Genomic DNA, 19297 nt, shown 5'->3' on the forward strand with positions numbered 1-19297 from the left:
TAAGGTTTACTCTCAGTTCACCTCCAGACATGATTTGTTCATTATTCGCTCTAGTTTTAATACATATTTATTTCTTATTAAATATTTGCAGCAGTGGCCTTGGACGCATTTGTCCACTGAAGCCTTTTCATGTGTAAATATTCAACGTCACAGAATTATGGAAACCTTGTGTGGCTTTTCTAATGCCACTGAGTCTCAACTCTGCTTCACTCTTGTTTTGGCTGTAAGCAAATATTTATATTTGAAGCTGATAAAGGTTTTAGTTTTTAGGTTTCAATGTAATTTCGGCACAATATTTAATAGCCTGTTTATTGTATTGTTTATAACACACTGTAAAAGTTAAAGTTTTGAGTAAAGATGTCTGAAGCAGGCATCACTACTGGGCTATATTGGTTCTAGAATTCTTATTAGATTAAAATACATATGATAGAATATAATACACATCATCCCTTTCTCCTTTATCGCTGTCATTTTCAGGATTTTGACAGCCCTCTGTACTTTAGAGGGGTAAAATTTGAAACCCTCTTGATTTCACAGTCCTGAATTAGCTGGTTGACTCCCCTGTGACTGAATCACTGTCACAGAAGAAAAGAAGAAAAAAGAAAATGATTAAAATAGCTCTGTGACAGACTGGTGACCTGCCCATGGTATCTCAGTGATTTCCGCATAATGTGTGCTGGGATAGGCTCCAGACTGCTGCCACCCTTGATGGGAATTAATGAAGGAAGTGAATAAAAGACTAAAAATAGAAACTCATGGGAACATTTCCTTGTTTACCCTATGCATCATAGTAATACCAGATCACATGTTTGAACATTACACAAATGATCTGTTTCCAGTTAGAGTCCACTTCAGTGGTAATTCAATTCAGATGTATCAGTTAGTGTATCACCAGATAAGAAGTTTGTTTTACCAGTTAGGACAGAGAAATACAAAACAGCACACAAAAAGCCATATCATGATGAACCTCCCTTTAAATGGTTAAATAGGGTAAGAGACAAGATAGAACTTTATTTATCCTGGGGAAAGTGTTGTACATCAATTGCAATACAAAGTTGAAGGAGTGCAGAGTGCAATACAAGGACTAATATAACAGAAAAAAGACCAATATAGAGCAAATATAAAAACTATAAAACAGTTAGGTGCAAAATATAAAACTTGATAACAGCAAGGTGCAAATAAGGTGCAAAATAAGGTATGAAATGAATCATGTAATTGATATTTACAACAAAATCAAGTGGCAGAAAAAAATTAATTCTTCAATATTCTATTAACAACAACAACAACAACAATAATAATAATAATAATAATAATAATAATAGCCTTATTATTATGAACAAGGAGCTTCAGCGTGTTTGATGACGACACTCGTTAGCAAACCTCCCATTGGTTAGTCACTGACCGGAAGTAGACTACGACCCACTCTTTTCTCTTTGCTCCGTGGCATTCTGCAACACAGGCTGCTGCTGCTGCTGGTTTGACACTAAACCCACGGCTGTAAGCTCAGGCAGGAATGGACAAAGACGGCATTAGGTGAGTAGTCGGTTTAACACTATTATTACCGCTTATTAGGCTCTCTGACAGATATGAGATAACCTGAAAGCGTAGAGAAGCTCCGAGCATCGCTAAGCTAGCTACATAACCGTGCCAATATCCGGTTAGATTTTTTCAAAGTAAGTGCACACGATATGTATGGTAAGGTAGTTTTCAGGGGAATAAAGGGCGCTGAAATTTGTGCTACACTTTTATAGAGCAGTGTGTTACCTGGGTACAACACAACGTAACATGTTAGCCAGTACAGTTCATTTGTTGCCATCGCCAAAAACGTGCAGGACACATTTGGATGCCAAACTTAAAACTCACTCTAAAGTCGTATTAATCAGGCATCAGGCCAGGTCACACGTTTGTTTCCAGTTAAAACTCAAGAGTAACCAAATAAAATGGTTATAATGACATGTTGAGAAATAGTAGGCAGAATTTCTTATGGTAAACATACCCCACTGTAGCCTGCTTAACTAGTCAAACACTTCAGTAACAATTAAGTAAATTCACTAGCATTTCTGAGTCCATGTTGGTGTATGAATATGTAGTCATTATGAGTTTACTGCCAACAAGATTGATAGTTAAGACATTGGTTGTACCGTATTGAGACTGTTATATCAATGTGAAACTTGTCCTGTAGCCTTCAGTCAGTAATGAGTTGCATTTATCTGTAATCATAGTCCTTAGCAGCGAGAAAGAAGAGAAAGCTAAGGTAAATATAGGACACAGTCTGTTAAGTATTGATTATTATGTCAAAGTAATGACTGGTGAGAGTTTCATGTGACGTTTTCTTTGCATGTGGGCAGATCTTACAGGTGGTCTATTTGACTTTGACAGAGCCCCAGAGCTCAATATTTAATGTCACTGAAAGTACAGTGTAGTTCAGTGTGAAGATAAAAATTCACAGGCCTTGTTTCCGTTATTAATTGAACCCTAGTGAACTGCACACTGTTAAAGCTTAGTGTCTGTTTCTGGGGCAAACGTCTTGCCAAATATGTGCTTTTTTGAGTTTTGGAGGGGTTCTGTTAAATTCTGCATAAAAATAGTCCAACAGTTTTCAACATACAGTTTTTTGGATGGGTTCCTCTTTTTTGACCGTGTGAAACTTTGACACATAACCAGCAGAATGGCCCTCTGTGAATATTTGTATGTCATCAGTTATGATGTCGAAAATGTCTGACACAAAGGTGAACTTTGTGTTATTTTAAAGAGGAAACACAAAGTAGAACCTACTAAGAAGATAGTGCTGTCTGTGCAATTTTTATGAGAAAAAGGAAGTGTTAGGGGAAATAAAAAGCATTTCTGTCAAGCCACAAATAAATGGTTTTATAGCTATGTATTTTTTGGAAGCACTAGAGCAGTGGTTTCCAGCTTTGGCTGTTGGACTCAGAGCCCTGCTGGTTTTCATTATAGCCGTCTTGAGCCTGATTTACACCTGTGAGGCCAGGTGAAGAAGAATGTCAGGATAGAAAAACAGCATTACTTTGCATGCTGAGGGATGGAGCTGTAGGTTTGACTGCATGACCTTTAAGAAACAAATGTGCGTGGTATGTGGTTGATAAGATGATGTAAAGGCTCCACAAGGTTATAGCCTCAGTGGCTTCCACAGTATAGGATCTTTTCAGCATTTAAGTCACACAATAATCAGAAAACCCCTCATTGAATAAATGCTGCTGTTTATTTTTTTTCCTGGCATTCCACAAGGTAACTCTTGGCACCTACAGTTTGTTGTAAAGCAATTCTAGAGTGTGTCGGGCTTTTATTTTGAAAAGAAAGCAGTTAAACCGGATATGAGTCTTCAGTAGATTGCGGTGGAGCTCGCGCACCAGTTTTCCTCTGAGCTGTTGTTTAGCAGAGCGCGAGTCTCCGTGTGCTAGCTCTCCAGGTGAAGCTAATTCCTGCTGTCCCTGTGTCTTCAGCTTTAAATTTAATCGTTAATGTAAACTCGTCGCAGAAGCTGGACAGATATTAGACGCGTTGTTATTGAAAAATGTTAAATTCATTTACTGGATGAAATTGAAACTGTCAGGTTGGTTAATTACAAAGGCTGCTTGAATGGTAACACAGTGTTGTATTATCAGGTATTATTGTCTGATCTGAGACATAACTAATTATCCAAAAGTCTTCACAAAGGGCTCACTTAATAATACAATTGTTGTCTTACTGTGATTTTACCCAGGTGATCAGTGCATGGATTTACACAGGACATATGAAGACACCTATAGGCTGGAGCCAAGAAACCACACCTTCACAATGAAATGACTTAAAGGTCCTTCAAAACCTCTGAGATGACGTGCAGAAGTACATTATAAGTAATGTCATCAGAGGGAAAAGGGAATGCAGACTTGCCAGCTATAGCTTATATGTGAGCGTGATGCCCAGGCGGGGGTTGACGCTCCAGGGCCGGGTCCGCTGGCTCTTCCTGAGCCTCTTCCTGCTGCTGGTGCTGCTGCTGTTTGCATACCTGCTGGAGTGCACCCCTCCGGCAGATGTCAGCCTGGCCCTGCCCGGCTTGGCAGGGGAGAGCTATGGGAAGGAGTACTACCAAGCCCTGCTGCAGGAACAGGAGGAGCGCCACCTAAACCGTGCCGCCAGTCTCAAGCGCCAGATTGCCCAGCTCAAACAGGAGCTGCAGGAAATGAGTGAGAAGTTAAAACTCCTGCAGGACAAGAAGGAGCTCCCCGGGGTGCAGGGCCTGTCGGAGACTAAAGACCAAGAGCCGGGAGATCTGCTGGAGTACCTGCACTCTCAAATTGACAAAGCTGAGGTCAACACAGGGGCACGCCTCCCCAGCGAGTATGCCCTAGTGCCCTTTGAGAGTTTCACCTCGTCCAAGGTTTACCAACTGGAGATGGGGCTGACGCGGCACCCAGAGGAGAAGCCTGTCCGCAAAGACCGCAGGGACGAGCTGGTGGAGGTCATGGAGGCTGCGCTGGACATCATCAACAACCCTGATGAGGAGGATGGTGTGGAGGAAGACATGCCGATGCAGAGACAAACCTACACAGAGGGCCACTTTACTGAAGGTAAGAACTACACTGACTGACTACAGACTACTGACTGATGACTAACAGACTTGTTTTCTCACTACAGCATTGTTTTTTTTATATTTCACAGGACTGTACAGGACAGAGCGAGACAAAGGGACACTTTACGAGCTCTTCTTTGCCAAAGAAGACTCCAGCAGCTTTCGCCATGTCACGCTCTTCAGACCTTTTGGTCCCTTAATGAAAGTCAGGAGCACATCTGTAGAAACATCAGGAATGATTATTAACATCATCGTGCCACTGGCGGGCAGAGTAGAAACTTTCTCACAGTTCTTACACAACTTCAGGTGAGAATAAACAAGAAACTATCCCCGTCTTTGAGACATGACCCAGCATGCTCTGTTTAAATTTGCATTCAGTAGACACATTGCCAAGGGTTTCATCATTGTTGTGCAATAAGATGCAAAATTAAGGTTCTTGTAATTAATATGAAAAATTCACATGTTTTTAGGGAGGTGTGCATACAGCAGGACAGACGAGTACATCTCACTGTGGTTTATTTTGGTCCGGAGGGCCTACAGGAAGTGAAGTCATCATTGGAAAAAATGTCAAGGTTCGTCCTTTTACTGGAAATGAGCTTTTGATATGCTTGTGCTGGTTTTGTGGCAGTTATGTGTCATGTTTGATTGAAAACCTCTGCACGTGTTGTTTTTTAGGGAGGAGAGCTTCTCCAATTACACTCTGATCCCAGTGGACGAGGAGTTTTCCCGAGGTCGGGGTCTGGATATCGGGGCCCACGCCTGGAAGAGAGGCGATGTCTTAATGTTTTTTTGTGATGTTGACATTCATTTTACTCTTGAGTTCCTTAACACCTGCCGTCTCCACGCTACTCCAAGTAAGTTTTTACATGTTAGTGCACAGATTCATTTTTAGTCTTTCTGAACTTTTGTTTATAGCTGGACTGTCACAGATGTCTAAATCATGCTTGACTGTTTGTTTTGTAGACAAGAAAGTCTTCTATCCAGTGGTGTTCAGTTTGTACAATCCTGCCATAGTTTATGGGAATTTGGAGCTGGCTCCACCTACTGAACTCCAACTGGTAAGGATTTCACATTTATGTTTTAGTGGTATTTGCAGAAAGATTGATTCAGACCTGTGCTTTTTAAAAATCCCCTCCACACTCTAAAAGTATTAAAAGGACAGTTCACCCCCAAATCAAAAATACATATTTTCCCTGTAGTGCTTTTTAACAATCTAGAATTTGGTGTGAGTTGCTGAGTGTTGGCGATATTGGCCGTAGAAATGTCTGGAATAATGGAACTAGATGGCACATGGGTTGTGGTGCTCAAAGTGCCAATTTTTTTTTTTTTTTTTAAACCTTAAAAACGATGTCTCTTTACAGAAAACTATTTCTTTCTACTGAACTACACCACCCCAACTGTATCACCTCTAAAAGGAAGCATGTATCTACTCATGAACAAAAAATATGTATTTTTGGTTTGAAGGTGTTCTGTCCCTTTAAAGTGAACACAGATAAACTTTTCTGAGTGGAGTGATCAATAACCAGTACACTTTTTTGAGTGGAAAAGGACTTTAAACAGGTGTTTACATGACATTTAAACTTAATTTTAGTTCAACAAAATATGTGGTGTTTATTGTGATTTAAAAATCTGTTTTCAAATAGATTCACAAAAAAGATGCTGGATTCTGGAGAGATTTTGGCTTTGGAATGACGTGTCAGTATCGCTCAGATTTCCTAAATATTGGTAAGCACTGTCACTAATCACTTCATGAATATTCTCAAACAGCTGAAACCGTTGACTAAAAAGCAAATGGTTTCATTTCTTCCAGGTGGATTTGATCTTGAAGTCAAAGGCTGGGGTGTGGAAGACGTCCACTTGTACAGGAAGTATCTTCGGAGCGACATGATAGTGATTCGGACGCCGGTGTCCGGCCTTTTCCACATGTGGCACGAGAAGCAGTGTGCAGATGAGCTGACGCCGGAGCAGTACCGCATGTGCATCCAGTCCAAAGCCATGAACGAGGCCTCCCACTCTCATCTGGGCATGCTGGTTTTCCGCGATGAGATCGAGGCTCACCTACGCAAGCAGGCCTTCAAGACTCAGAGCAAAACAGAGGACTAAGCCTGCCTCTACACACACCCATCATCATTCCAACATTAAGACTGCAAGGTGCCGACATTATTATTATCGCACTACAGCAAAGACATGTTTACATGGATCCTGTATTTCACAGCACAGCTGTAGACAAATGAATGTACAAAAACGAGCATTGATCAATGTGAAATTTCACAACATGGTACAACTCTTACTGGAGAGCTACAGCAGTATCAAACAGATAATCAAATTGGTAATATTTAACCTTCTGAAGGAAAACTTACACGTTAAACAATCAATATGTCTCTCAGACCTTGGTTGACATTATATTTTACATACTCATACTCAGTTCAATAAGCATGCCGTTATTATCTTGTGAAACAACTTCTCATTAAGCCATCCCACCTGCTTCAAACACAGCACCTGACTCGAAACCAGTTCCTTCATCGCTTTCACCTTCTCTTCTGCTTTAATATGTCTCACTGCTGAATGTGACCTCAGTCAGTAGATTTCACCTGTTTCAGGTGATTTTTGCATCCCAAAAAATACCAAACATGATCAAATATGACCAGCTGTTGATGTGTAGAGTGGCTTTTAACAGAACCAAGCAGTTACAAAAGGGTAACAACAAGTCATTATGTATTTACTGTTGACAAAAGGAACAAGAAGAAGTTGCACTTTGTTTAAATGGAGGTCATAAAAATTTGACCCCACAAGCACCAGTTAAATTTCTACTGATCCCCAGCTGTCAGCACGTTGAGGATCAGTATATTGGCAGTTATGTGTGGAGCCGTTCTGTTAGTATTATATTTATCGGTTGTTTCAGACTGACGATGTGGTAAAAAGGGACCTTATTTGTGTGTTTTACGTAACAATCGGTCACTCTCTTCCTTTGCTGGTGACCATGTGATCAGTTAAACAGAGAAGCATGCTGAGTAAATAGTTTAAGAGCCAGGAGCAAAGATGTTTTCCGCATGCAGCGCTTTGGTATCAGGTCTATGTGGACCAGTATTATTGTCTAAATAACATATTACATTATTAATAGTATTTGTCATTTATGCCCAGTGAGCATGACTCACATTATGATTCCTATTAATACTGGACTGAGTTTGAATGTTACAGCCACTCTTGTAAATACTTTTCTAGTATTTCTTTGTTTCATATTTGTGAGTTGAATACTTTTGTCGTACGTGCCTACATGCTTAAAGTGACATGAAATGTGTCTGAAATGTTTACTCCATCTCATAATGAGAGAGGATGTTACAGATGAACAGTCACAGAGGTTGGAGGCGTAATGTTGATGAGTACAGCAGTCCAAACTCTATGTAGGGCCGGCAAAGAAGTGCTTTATTTTTCCTCACAATGACAGCAGGTTATTCTTGCATCTCATCCTGTACTGTAATTCTTTTTAATCCATGTTTTTTTGCTAATGATACAGCTTTTTGTAGATAGTCTTACAGCCTCCTCACCCTGCGGGACAAATGTGACGCGTCTTCCTCCCAGCGGTACACAACAGTACAAACAGAAAAAAAAACTGTGCAAGGAAATGATTTATTTTGAAATTTTGGCCATTAAATAAAACTTACAGAAGGCTGCAGTAACTGCTGCTATGTCATAGTCGTTTCTGCTGCTGTTAGCATTCGATTTGATGATACATACTTTGAGTAAAGTTCTATAATTTATACTATAAAAATGTAATATCAAACATGTCAAGTGTCTTTGAATCTACAAGCTCATTTGTATGTTTCTTAATTTAAGACAAATGGCATAATACAATTGTATTATTCATCTGTATACAATAAACTACATGAATAGAAAATAAGAGAGGAAAAAAAAAAGAAAAATTAAAATCAAGGAAAACTGACATGAAATAAACCAAATGGGATTCAGACAGGCTTATTTTCATCTCGGGTAAACTTCATTGTATTAATGTGCGATCTGCTCCGGATGGATCCCCGTGGTCTTGTAGATCTCTTTGAGAATGAGCAGAGCTGTGTCTTCAGATTGCCTGCAAAACAACAGAAGAGTTTATATTAAAGATTTACCTTCATCTATGGCTGAGCGACAAGCCTGGAGACATGTTCTAGCCAAGAAAAGCACAGGTGTAAATAAATTAATCATTGCTGAGTTCTGTGTAGCTGTTTCAGTTTCAGGGTCCTGGTATAGGCTTGTTTAATAGCGGTCATCATGATTTAAAGTAGGAAAAGCACAGGTGTGACTAGCAACTTAAACAATGGCTCTGTTCCACTTAAACTATTACAATGGAAAACACTTATAGTGATCACAGTTAAAGTGATCAATTGCTCATATGGATCAAAAAACCTGGGACAGAATAGTTCTTATACAAATGCTTTTTCATATTATTTGCTTATAGTAGTCAAGTTGTCTGCTTACAATGTTCATTTTAGGTATTTTCATACATAAAATGTGTGGGAAAACAATTGAAAACTACAGTAAATATTTTTTTAAAAACTCTACTCCCATGATACTTGTTTTGCGATAACCCGTCTGCTTCCAGCAGACTGCCTGAGGCTGGTGCTTTGTGCTCATTAAAAATTATGACGGGGAAAGAAAGTAATTTTCTCTCAATGAAAAATGTAGCAAGCTTATGGCCGCTGGCAATGGAGACGGTAAACAAATATGCATGGGTAAAGCACCTGTGGTTAAAACTGCCTTTGCCAAGTGGATGGGAAAAGTAGTTAAAAATTTGGTTATAATAATCATCAGCTTACAGTGATCAATATGGCCTGGAAAGACGTGATCATAATAAGCAGTTTCCACTGTATTTTTATTATTGATTAATCACTGGATTAAAAAAAAAATGCCCATTGGTCAACAGGACCAACAGTTAAAAAACCAAGGATATTGAGTTTACAATAAAGTCAGACAAGGAAAAGTAGCAAATTGTCAAAACTGAGAAGCTGGAATCATTTTGGTATTTTTGTTTAAGAAATGATTTATCCAATTTATTTTCCAATTTTTTTCGAGCCAATTTTCAAAATAGTAGCTGATTTATTTTCTGTTGATCGACTCATCGTTTCAGCTCTTGATGCGATTAGAAAATCAGTGGAGGGACTGAATTTTAAACTTTATAATTAGTTAACATGTGACTGTGTGGTGATTAAAAAGCCTGAATGAAGTGAAGATGTGTGTACCAGTAGCAGAGATGACTCTGGAGGGCAAACAGGTACTCGTTGAAACTCTCGATGGGCTTCTCCTGCAGAACGTAGTCGATGCGATTCCCTCCATTCAGCATCCCGACCTTTACCTCAAGCTCCTCTTCTTTTATTGGCTCAGGGCTCTCTGGGATCTTTTGCTCTGTGAGAAAGAAACAGAACAGAGTTATAAATATCTCATAGTACAAAAATAACCTGACTGAAGAGTCAAAAATTGGAGGAACTCACCCTCCCGCGCTTGTTTCTCCTGTTCTTCGATCTGATTGGCTACGATGGCCAGCTCAGCCTGGAGCTGGGCTGCTGAGGTGTGAGCGCGGGCAAAATCATTGAGTGTCTGCCAGGCGCTCCTGAGGGAGCTGATAAAACCATGCTTCAGGTCGGAGCCCATCCTGGTGAGACTTTCCTTTAGTTCTGAAACACAAAGAGATCCATTAAACCCACCTGCACAGAAAAAAAAGCTTTGCACATGTGATTGATAAAGGCTTTTTCTGGCATTCAAACATTTATCTTTGCAGAGAGAAAAAGACAAACATTTATTTTACTTAACCAATTGTTAGACATCTGTTTGTCTTCAAAATGTAACAAGAAAAAAAAAGAAAAAAACCCCCACAAGCTTTCAATGAAAGAATGGAGTCATTGTATTTTGCCACCACATAAATTAGGGCACTCCACCCATAAGGGGCGGAGAGGGCTAAACTGAGGACACAGCATGCAGTAACACTAGACAACAACTCAGTTTAGGCTCTTATGAAGCCATGATGTAACTGCCAGGATGTGGTATGAACTCATGACATACTTTGATTTGTAAACAAACGACAGAGGTCTAGTTGTCTGGGGTGATTTAGGGGAAAATAATGAGTGAGTGTCACACCGAGATGAAGCCTCTTCCTCCCCTTGTGATGTGGGATCAAAACAGGCTTCAGGTCCATGTCTGGTATTATCATCGGCTCAATCCTGTATGCCACCGGGTCCAGCTGAAAGAAAAATGAGTCACTGATGAAGCCATCAGATAGTAGTGCATGAAGTGACTCAGCTCCACTGCCTTCATCATATTCTGATTATACTTTTAGCCTCTTAGTTCTTAGTAACTAACTAATGTGTGGGCAAGTAGGGTTAAGGGAAAATTACTATGTTTCTGTGATATTAAATACATAACACTGATGTGAAATGACTCATTTTAGGAATTATAGTTAATGCCTTTGCAAGGCACAATAATGTACAGACTTCCTATCAGAACTAATAAATACCTGCTACAACTTATACAATTAAATTTTGCGTATCTGCACCTAAAAGGGACAGTTCACCCCAAAATCACAAATTCCTGTAGTGCTATTTATCAGTCTAGATTGTTTTGGTGTGAGTTGCAGAGTGTTGGAGATATGGGCTGTAGAGATATCTGCCTTCTCTCCAGTGTAATGGAACTAGATGGCACTCAGCTTGTGGTGCTAAAAGCACCTAAAAATAACTCTGAAAAAGTCAACAGCAATGTCTCTGTATGTATAGTATGCGCCAAAAACACATTAGAGAGAAATTAGTCCCTACATGGAACTGCTCGCAACAGGGTCGGTGGATTTTTGGCGCTTGGAGCACCACAAACTGAGAATCATTTAGTTCCATTATATTGAAGAGAAGGCAGACATCTCTACGGCCGACATCTCCGACACTGCAACTCACACCAAAACAATCTGGACTGATAAATAACACTACAGGTACGACGAAAAATATGTATTTTTGATTTTGGGGTGAACTGTCCCTTTAATTAGCAGTAATGCATCCAGGTTATATAGGTTGGAAGAGCTGCATACCGGATGGTAAATATTGAAGAATCCCTTGCATGTGGGCAGCTGGTACGTCTCTTCAATCTTCTCCAGTCCTCGCACTGTCAGGAACATGCCGATTGGAGAACCCAAGGCAAAGAAATTCGTTGGCTCAAAGTCCAGAGTTCGGTACACCACTGACACCTGAAGAACAACACATGAATTAAGTTATTATTAAATGTCAAGTCAAAGTCAGAATCAGCTTTGACATTGTGTCTGAAGTCACATTTACCTGTCCAGTGCCAACTTCAAAGCAGTTGTAGTCAACGTGACAAACAGAGTTGCCCGCTGGAAGCATCTTCATAGAGGGATCAGGAGGAGCTTCAGCTGCTGGTGGGGACGCCGCAACCTGACTGACCTCTTTGACCTCCGCTTTCTTTTCCTGTGCAGCCTGCGCACATGAAACCAAGACAGAGACACAAAGAGCGTGTCAATAATCATCCTGAGGTCTGCAAGCATCACAGATAGTCGGGAAACTAACTTACCTGCTTATTCACTCTTTCTTTGACAAACTTGGCGATCTTTTTCCTGGGACCCAGTGGGATTCCCATCTCTTTCAGGTCCTCGATTGTGCACATAAGCTGAAAGAGCATAAGAAAGGGGCAAAGTGAAACACCTTATACAAATGAGATCTAAAGAACAACAATAAGTGTCCCTCCATGACCTTAACCACATCTTTTTGTCGTACAAACCCATGTATTGTTTTCTACAATGTTAGCCTTTTTGTAGACCTCAACCCCAGAACTTACTGATTAAAGGTTCAAGTTTTGACTTCATAACAAGCAAAGTAGGCTTATATTCTTACAAAAGATTCTATGTCAATCTTCTCCTCATCAAAGGTACTCTTATATTCAGTCAAGCCCAGATGTTCCAGCATAGCAGAAAGATCCTCAAACTCCTCTTTGTCTACTTTGGGCTCCTCTTCCACAGCTGGAGGGGTGACGGCGTGAGAGACGGGGGCTGCTACCTGATGTCACAGAGAGAATTTACAATTATGTACTGCAACATTATCTTTAAAAGATCCATTATGCACATCAGTACCTCAAAGACCTGAGGATGTTTATGATCAATTACTATATACATCAAGTTAGGTGGAGAAATAAATACACTGTGCTTTACTACAAAATCTTTCAGAGATGTTAAGTGGTGTAGGACCTGTTTGGTTTCTCCATTAGCAGTGGGTATGACTGGTGTGGCCAGTGCAGGAGAGCCATCCTTCTGATTTGACAACAGGTCGAAGAGAATCAGGGAGCCTGAGAGTACAAAGGAGAAACAACACAATCTGGGTGAAAGATAGAAAAAGACAAAGCAAGTGGTTTAGAAGCTAATAATATACTGCTTTATTACCTAAGCTGTGCCCGGCCACTGATATGCCTCCTCTGTAGTCTGGATTCCTCTTCATAAAGAGGGCGTAAAGTCGGTTAATCTCTTGGGCAACTGTGTCCATGATGGTCTGGCAGTAAGTGGGACTGTTGTAGAAAAGCACATCTAACAACGTCTCATTTGTAAAGTGACGTAAACGTCCAGTGCTGGGCAGCGTTATCTTCTTTATCCTCCTATAAAGAGAAATAAGACATACGGTAATTAAATGACAAGTCTGGTGATATTCTATATTTTTCTTATTGAAGACCAAAACCAACAAATATTCTCTCTGTGTATCAAAGCCTGATGTGTCTTCTTCCTCTGTGCTACAGAGCTCCACTGTTGTCCAAATACTATTAAAGAACACATCAATGAGCCACACTATTGCACTGGGCAACATGTTCCTTCACTACCATGACCACACACTGTAGTTCATTTTGAGTCAAACCACATACACTGCTCTGCTGCTGAGTCACAAGAGCACCAAAGAATATTAACACACAGTTGAAAATAGTCGCCAGCAACTGCACTGTTTGAGTAACATACAGCCCCACTATATCTTTACACAGCAAATAGTTGTTTACAGCTAAATTAATACTCTGAATACTGTATAGAGCTCCTTTAAAGATTAGGTAACTGACTTTGGAAGCATCCATTGATTCACTGACATTTCCTCCCCTTACCTGTCCACCCCTGTGGCGTCTCCATGTAAAGCCGTGTGCCACTGGACAGGAAGGAACTCCACCCTACTGATGGCATGCTCATCCAGCGGTTTCTTAAAGTGACTGTGCAGCAGCTTCAGTGACACACTGCGGAAGTCGTCCACTGAAAGCACAAGGGTTTGTACGGTTTATGTCATAAATGCCGTCACCACGGAGGGTACACGAATACAGGCACTACTGTTTGGTACTCACCACACTCGACCATGCTCCGAAACCTGAGGTCACACACAGGACCGATTCCATGAACCATGAAGACAAGATGATCCACCTTTGCGAGCTCACCTGAGGAAAGTGCACAGGATTTATTCACTCATCATCTACAGTCACTTATTGCCCTGTTTACATCTTAACATGCACCTAAATCTATCTGAACCTTACTGACGTATAATTAAGCAGCACTACATTTACAACCAGATATTAAAATGCATCTCACCTAAATCTGACTTAATTGTCCCTCATAAAACAGACCGATGGCTGGCACTCCCTCTAATGTCTTTTGAAATGCCTCATCTCACTTTATAGTGTCCTGACAGTCTATTTGATACTTTTAGAGATGCTTTCTCATTGGATCAATCATTTACATTTACACAGGGGGTCTAAAATGACATTGTAAAAGCTGAGTTTCATTTTTTCCTCATGAGTGCCCACACTTAGATCACATTAACTTGGGTACAGAGGAACTTGACTACCATCTGGCACTTCATCATGGTCATCATCAATCCCCCTCTTCACCACTCTGGGCCTGGTCTGCCCATCCTGAGTTGTGCCCCACTCATCTGGCATGGAGGAGGGCTGAAACTGCACAATCACCTACGGAGGCAAACAAAACTCATTAAAAGAAAACTTCACTCACAAAGTGATCATTTGTATATCAGTTTCTCACTCCATCTTACGCTGAATTCATTAAGAAAACTTTGTTTTTCTCCCATGCCTCCACAGTGAACGAGGAATCCAAAAACAGACAAAATTCTTGATTAATTGGAGTAAAGGGGGGCTGCGTTTCACAATAGGAAATTCTAGATCAAAACATGCGTTTACAAACTCTCACACAACTCGTGCAATAAAATCCAAGTCACATTTATCCGGTTGTATGCTCTACTTCCAAAACACATGCATTTTCACTAAAACATTACAATTTAAAACACCTCCACATAAACAGTCACAGAGATTATATAGGAATATAGATCCTCCCCTGTAACCATGTGGCTTCAAGAAATCTCCTCATACACGGTGAGAAAAATTCTGTTTAATCTCAAAATAAAACCAGTCTGCTTTAAGGGCTTCTATTGGAAATATCTTCCAGTATGTCGTGGGTTGACAACGAGATATGTTCATATATGTAATCGTGCTAAGGTACAGACATCAGTGCTATAATTATAGCCCTTGTCAAGTGGTGAGGGTGGGAGGGACTGGTCTTGTGGGACCATTATTTCATATTATTATATGTTGAAATAAGGATCCTGTGTTTTCTCCTGCTGAGACATTTCTGTATGAGGAAAAAATAAATAAATAAACTGTCTCACACAGAAACAAATACGCCCACGCCTGGGCAAGCACGCACATTTAAACTCTGCTCAATGGAATGCATGAGCAAAGTTCAAACACAACACTTGCCCAGGTGCACTACTCATATGCAGAAGTGTTTTAGATACAGCAGTTTTAATGGAAATGCATGTGTTTGGGAAGCACTGAGCATACGACTGGTTAAATAAGACTTGGATTATACTGCAGTAGCTGTGTGAGAGTTTATAAATGCATGTTTTGATGTAATTTGTTGTCAAATGCTTTTTACTCCAAGTCATCCAAAATTTCTCCGGTTGTGGATTCTTTGTTCACTGACATTCAAGAAAAACAAAGTTTTCTTCATAAATTCAGCTTAACACAGGGTGAGTAACTGATATACAAAAGATTATTTTGTGGTATTCCCCTATATTAAATTCATAGGATTTATCATCACAAAATAACAACTGAACACTTAATTTACCTTTGGATTGTGCATGACAATAGTTTCTCCTGACGGGAACTCCAGTCTACGGTGCCACTGGTGGGTAGACACAGCTTTCTTATATTCTGCCTGAGGTCAGAGACAGATTGTTTAAGTATAAACAGTGATTTACAATGCAAAAATTGCACATTCAAGTCAATGCAGAACTGGATAAAAAATAGCAGGATGTTATCTCACATTTTACTGAAATAGCATTTGTGTCTGGTAAAATGTAATAATGAGACAAACCTCCAGCTTGTCACTGAACTCCTCAGAGTAAGGAATAAAGCGACTATCTGCATCCCCTTTGTAGAACCAAGTGCAGCGTCGGACCTCTGTTGGCTCCTCTTCCCAGTACACTGAAGTCCGCATACGGTCGTACAGCTGCACGTCATAACGCCCTCCATCTGTACGTATGACCACATTTTCTGGGTCTGGCTGAACTGGAGGAACAAAAAGCCCACAGAAACATTAGACCACACTTTCATAGCGCTGTGAGAGCACCGACACCGCCAAGGTTAGATGTACTGATCTCTCTGGAGAGAAAATTAGCATGCGCACTGTGTACCTGAGTTATATGTCTCCTCTAGCTGCAGGGAGTCGATGATACTGAAAGGAAGCCAGACGCTCTTTGATTCCACTTGCTTGCAGTAGAACCAGTGAGGCTGAACAGGCTCATAGACATTGTAGTTCATTGGCATCATGGGACCAGCAGGAACTACCGCCCCAGCAGTGGTGGCTGTAGGTGGAGGCGCTTGAATATGTGTGGGAGGAGGCTGAGGAGAGAAGAAGAAAATCCTGATTATAAACTGCTCTTCACTAATGATGATAGCGTTTGAGGCATGTACTGTAGCTAGTCCGTTCAATATTCATTTCATTAACCTCATGAGTTAATCAAACTTCTGACAAACAAATCTGCCACTGCCACTAATTAGCCTTTATCTACCTTTGTGAATGTGGGTCCTGCCAGCGGGAATGTCTGTGGCGGAGAGCCTAGAGAGTATGGATTCTGCTGAGGTGTGTGTGTCGGCGGCAGGACTTCTGGAGCTGGAATATAAGGACTGGCTCTACTGCTGGTGGGGGTGTGTCGGTAGGGGTTATGACTCTGTGGCTGCATCTGGGGAGGCGGTGGGGTCATTGTGGTGGGAGGGGGAGTGTGACGCCCCATAGGGCTCTGGTAAACTGCACTGCCAAACGCTGGAGGGGGAGCAGGGTTCAGTTGTGAGCCTGGAGGGGGTAGTGGCGCCATGCTGACACTACTGGGAACAGAAACCGGGCCGGTTGATGTCGGGGCTGCTGACAGGATTGGTGGTGGGCATGGCGACTGGCCGATAGCTGCGAATGGGTCACTGCTGGTTACGGGGCTGGAGAAGTAGTTGAATGTAGAGGGGGCTGGCCCATTACCAGAGGTCTGACCTAGGAAGCTGTCTTCTTCACCAACTTCAGTGGAATCCTCTGATAAAGCAAAACAGAGTAGAAGTTTGTAAGTTGAACAGTGAGCACATTTATTTGTAAATAAAGGGGACTCGCAAGGAAAATCCAGAACATATGACACATTAAAACACAACAGGCAAAGTGGGCGTGTAGATCTATATATCGACCATTCTTGAGAATAGGGACAAAACCTTATTTTACTCTTCAATTAGGCTGGGAAAACATATTTTAAAAGATCAAAGTCTTGACTATTGAATCCTGTTATGGGCAAACCTCCTAGTGATATTATTTTTGTTTGAATAGCAAACACGATGGATGCCATTTATTAATTTCACAGCAGCCGTAGTGAGCAGCCATTTTATTTTTCAAAGTTGCTATGAGTTGTCTTAATGTTAATCCAAATACTCATTTCTAAACTGTAATTCTTTTTTAGTTTTGATTTAGGAGGGCTTAGGAGTTGACCAGTTAGAGTTGAGACACACCCAATAGCAATATACTTTAATGCATTTACAAATAGAAAGCTCACCAGTACTTGAACAGCATTCAAGTCTTTTTGGAAACCAAGAAGTGAGACAGTAGTCCTGAGGATATAGCTAACATCTTTTATGCCTGATTAAATGATGTTTTTGCAGAAATCTGACAGAGTTGACAAAAATCTTGGACACATTTTTAAAGGGCCAACATTATCACAAGAATGATATTGTAAAACAAAGACGATATAGGACTACACCAGGATTACACCAATGTTATCAGTATGAACTGTAAGTTTTAGATTTTGGCATCTTTAAACACATTTTTAAATTGTTTGAAGCTGTATGTTTTTTTTTTTTGATAGGACATGACTTGACCAAATCTCAAGAATGGATACAACAGTAGGGCTGCAGCTGACAGTTCTTTCCAAAGGTTTAATTCATGATATACCAGAAAATAAAGAAAAATGGTCATCAAAGAGTCCAATGTGACATCTACAAATGTTGTGTTTTGTCCAACCAAAACCCAAGGATATTCAATTTACAGTGATGTAAAGCAGAGAAAAAAACAAGTTCTCACATTAGAGAAATTCATATTAGTATTCCTAAAAATGATCTAAACAATTAATCGATTATGAAAATAGCTGACATATAGTTTTCTGTCAACTTATTCAGCTCCATTTAACAGTATATCAGTACAGTACTCACTAGAATAAACACCTGACACCAAGGACGCTCTGAAAGTGGAAACAGACCCATTTTAGGTACAACCCAGTGTACAGCACAGTGCAGCTAATTGGCAGTGCTGTTTTTAATACGTGGACTTTAATTTGTTTGTTAAGGCAGGCAGGCGGATGTGGCCAATTAAAGGGCAGATAAGGTTTTGATCATGTGGCTCCCAAATAGCTGTACATCCTCTTTATGTAATACCAGACAAGACAGTCTAACCAAAACACATCACTGTCATTAAGGCTAATATCTCTGCCAAACGTCCTTCAGCTCATATCCGCTGTTTCTTTCTCTTTCCCTTTCTGTTACACTAAATGACAGCTGATAGCAGCACAGGGACCCCGGGTTAGCTAGCTAGCTTAGCCTGGTAACGACACCGCTAATGTTTGGACATTTCCCCAGTCGGTTTTTCATCTCACCTCCTGACAGCACCGCCGGGCCGGTGGCCTGGCTCACCGGCATGAAGGGCAGGTTGAAATTAAACTCCGGAGCGCCGCTGAACAGTAAATTTGCACCGGTGTTGGGGACATTATTATTCTTTCTATCTGCCATTTTCACCTAGAATTACACGTAGCCACTACTGGCGCAGGCAGGCAGTAAACGCAGAGTTCCCCAAACAGCCTCTTCCTGCCCTCACAGATTTTACTGATCTCTAAATCATCACTAGCGTACCCAGAAGCAAAACGGTGGTGCGCATTGTTTGTAGCTCTACATAAATTACGCAGGTCGTTCGACCGCTGTTCGTTGGTTGTAGGAGAAACAACCACTTTTTCTCACTACTGCCACCTACAGGTTAAACATATAACATACACTGTGACATTGTATCCTTTTAAAGGGGCTCAAATAAGAACACACAATTTTTCAATGAAGAATAATTTGTGTAAAGATTAAATATTTTTCTTCTCACTAGACCAACGACTTCAAATCAAACACCCAGTCCGCTGAAGTACAGTGTGT

The 19297-nt window shown here is 40.7% G+C and overlaps 2 protein-coding genes across 4 annotated transcripts; one reads left to right on the plus strand and one right to left on the minus strand.

Moving 5' to 3' along the window:
• Positions 1-1383: 1383 nt before the first annotated feature.
• Positions 1384-8247, plus strand: csgalnact2 (chondroitin sulfate N-acetylgalactosaminyltransferase 2). Of its 3 annotated transcripts, none has more exons than XM_033613319.2 (8): positions 1384-1533; positions 3722-4568; positions 4660-4876; positions 5041-5142; positions 5246-5424; positions 5534-5628; positions 6214-6295; positions 6381-8247. In XM_033613319.2, exons 2-8 carry the CDS (start codon positions 3917-3919, stop codon positions 6671-6673), a joined length of 1620 nt encoding a protein of 539 aa, XP_033469210.1. In that variant the 5' UTR covers positions 1384-1533; positions 3722-3916; the 3' UTR covers positions 6674-8247. The 3 variants fall into 3 exon arrangements, with proteins under 3 accessions (XP_033469210.1, XP_078016768.1, XP_033469211.1); XM_078160642.1 differs by lacking the exon at positions 1384-1533 and adding an exon at positions 3376-3623; XM_033613320.2 differs by lacking the exon at positions 1384-1533 and adding an exon at positions 3376-3571.
• On the minus strand, positions 8179-18957 carry sec23ip (SEC23 interacting protein). Its single transcript, XM_033613318.2, has 18 exons — positions 18760-18957; positions 16654-17162; positions 16276-16483; positions 15957-16150; positions 15708-15797; positions 14413-14533; positions 13916-14005; positions 13685-13826; positions 12987-13195; positions 12795-12892; positions 12445-12606; positions 12125-12220; positions 11872-12030; positions 11628-11783; positions 10694-10796; positions 10051-10233; positions 9802-9964; positions 8179-8654 (listed from the first exon to the last, which is right to left on the minus strand). The coding sequence occupies exons 1-18, from the start codon at positions 18890-18892 to the stop codon at positions 8573-8575; spliced, it is 2898 nt and encodes a 965-aa protein (XP_033469209.2). The 5' UTR covers positions 18893-18957; the 3' UTR covers positions 8179-8572.
• Between the last annotated feature and the right edge of the window lie 340 nt (positions 18958-19297).

Source organism: Epinephelus lanceolatus, chromosome 17 (assembly GCF_041903045.1).
Source record: "Epinephelus lanceolatus isolate andai-2023 chromosome 17, ASM4190304v1, whole genome shotgun sequence".
Lineage (NCBI taxonomy): Eukaryota > Metazoa > Chordata > Actinopteri > Perciformes > Serranidae > Epinephelus > Epinephelus lanceolatus.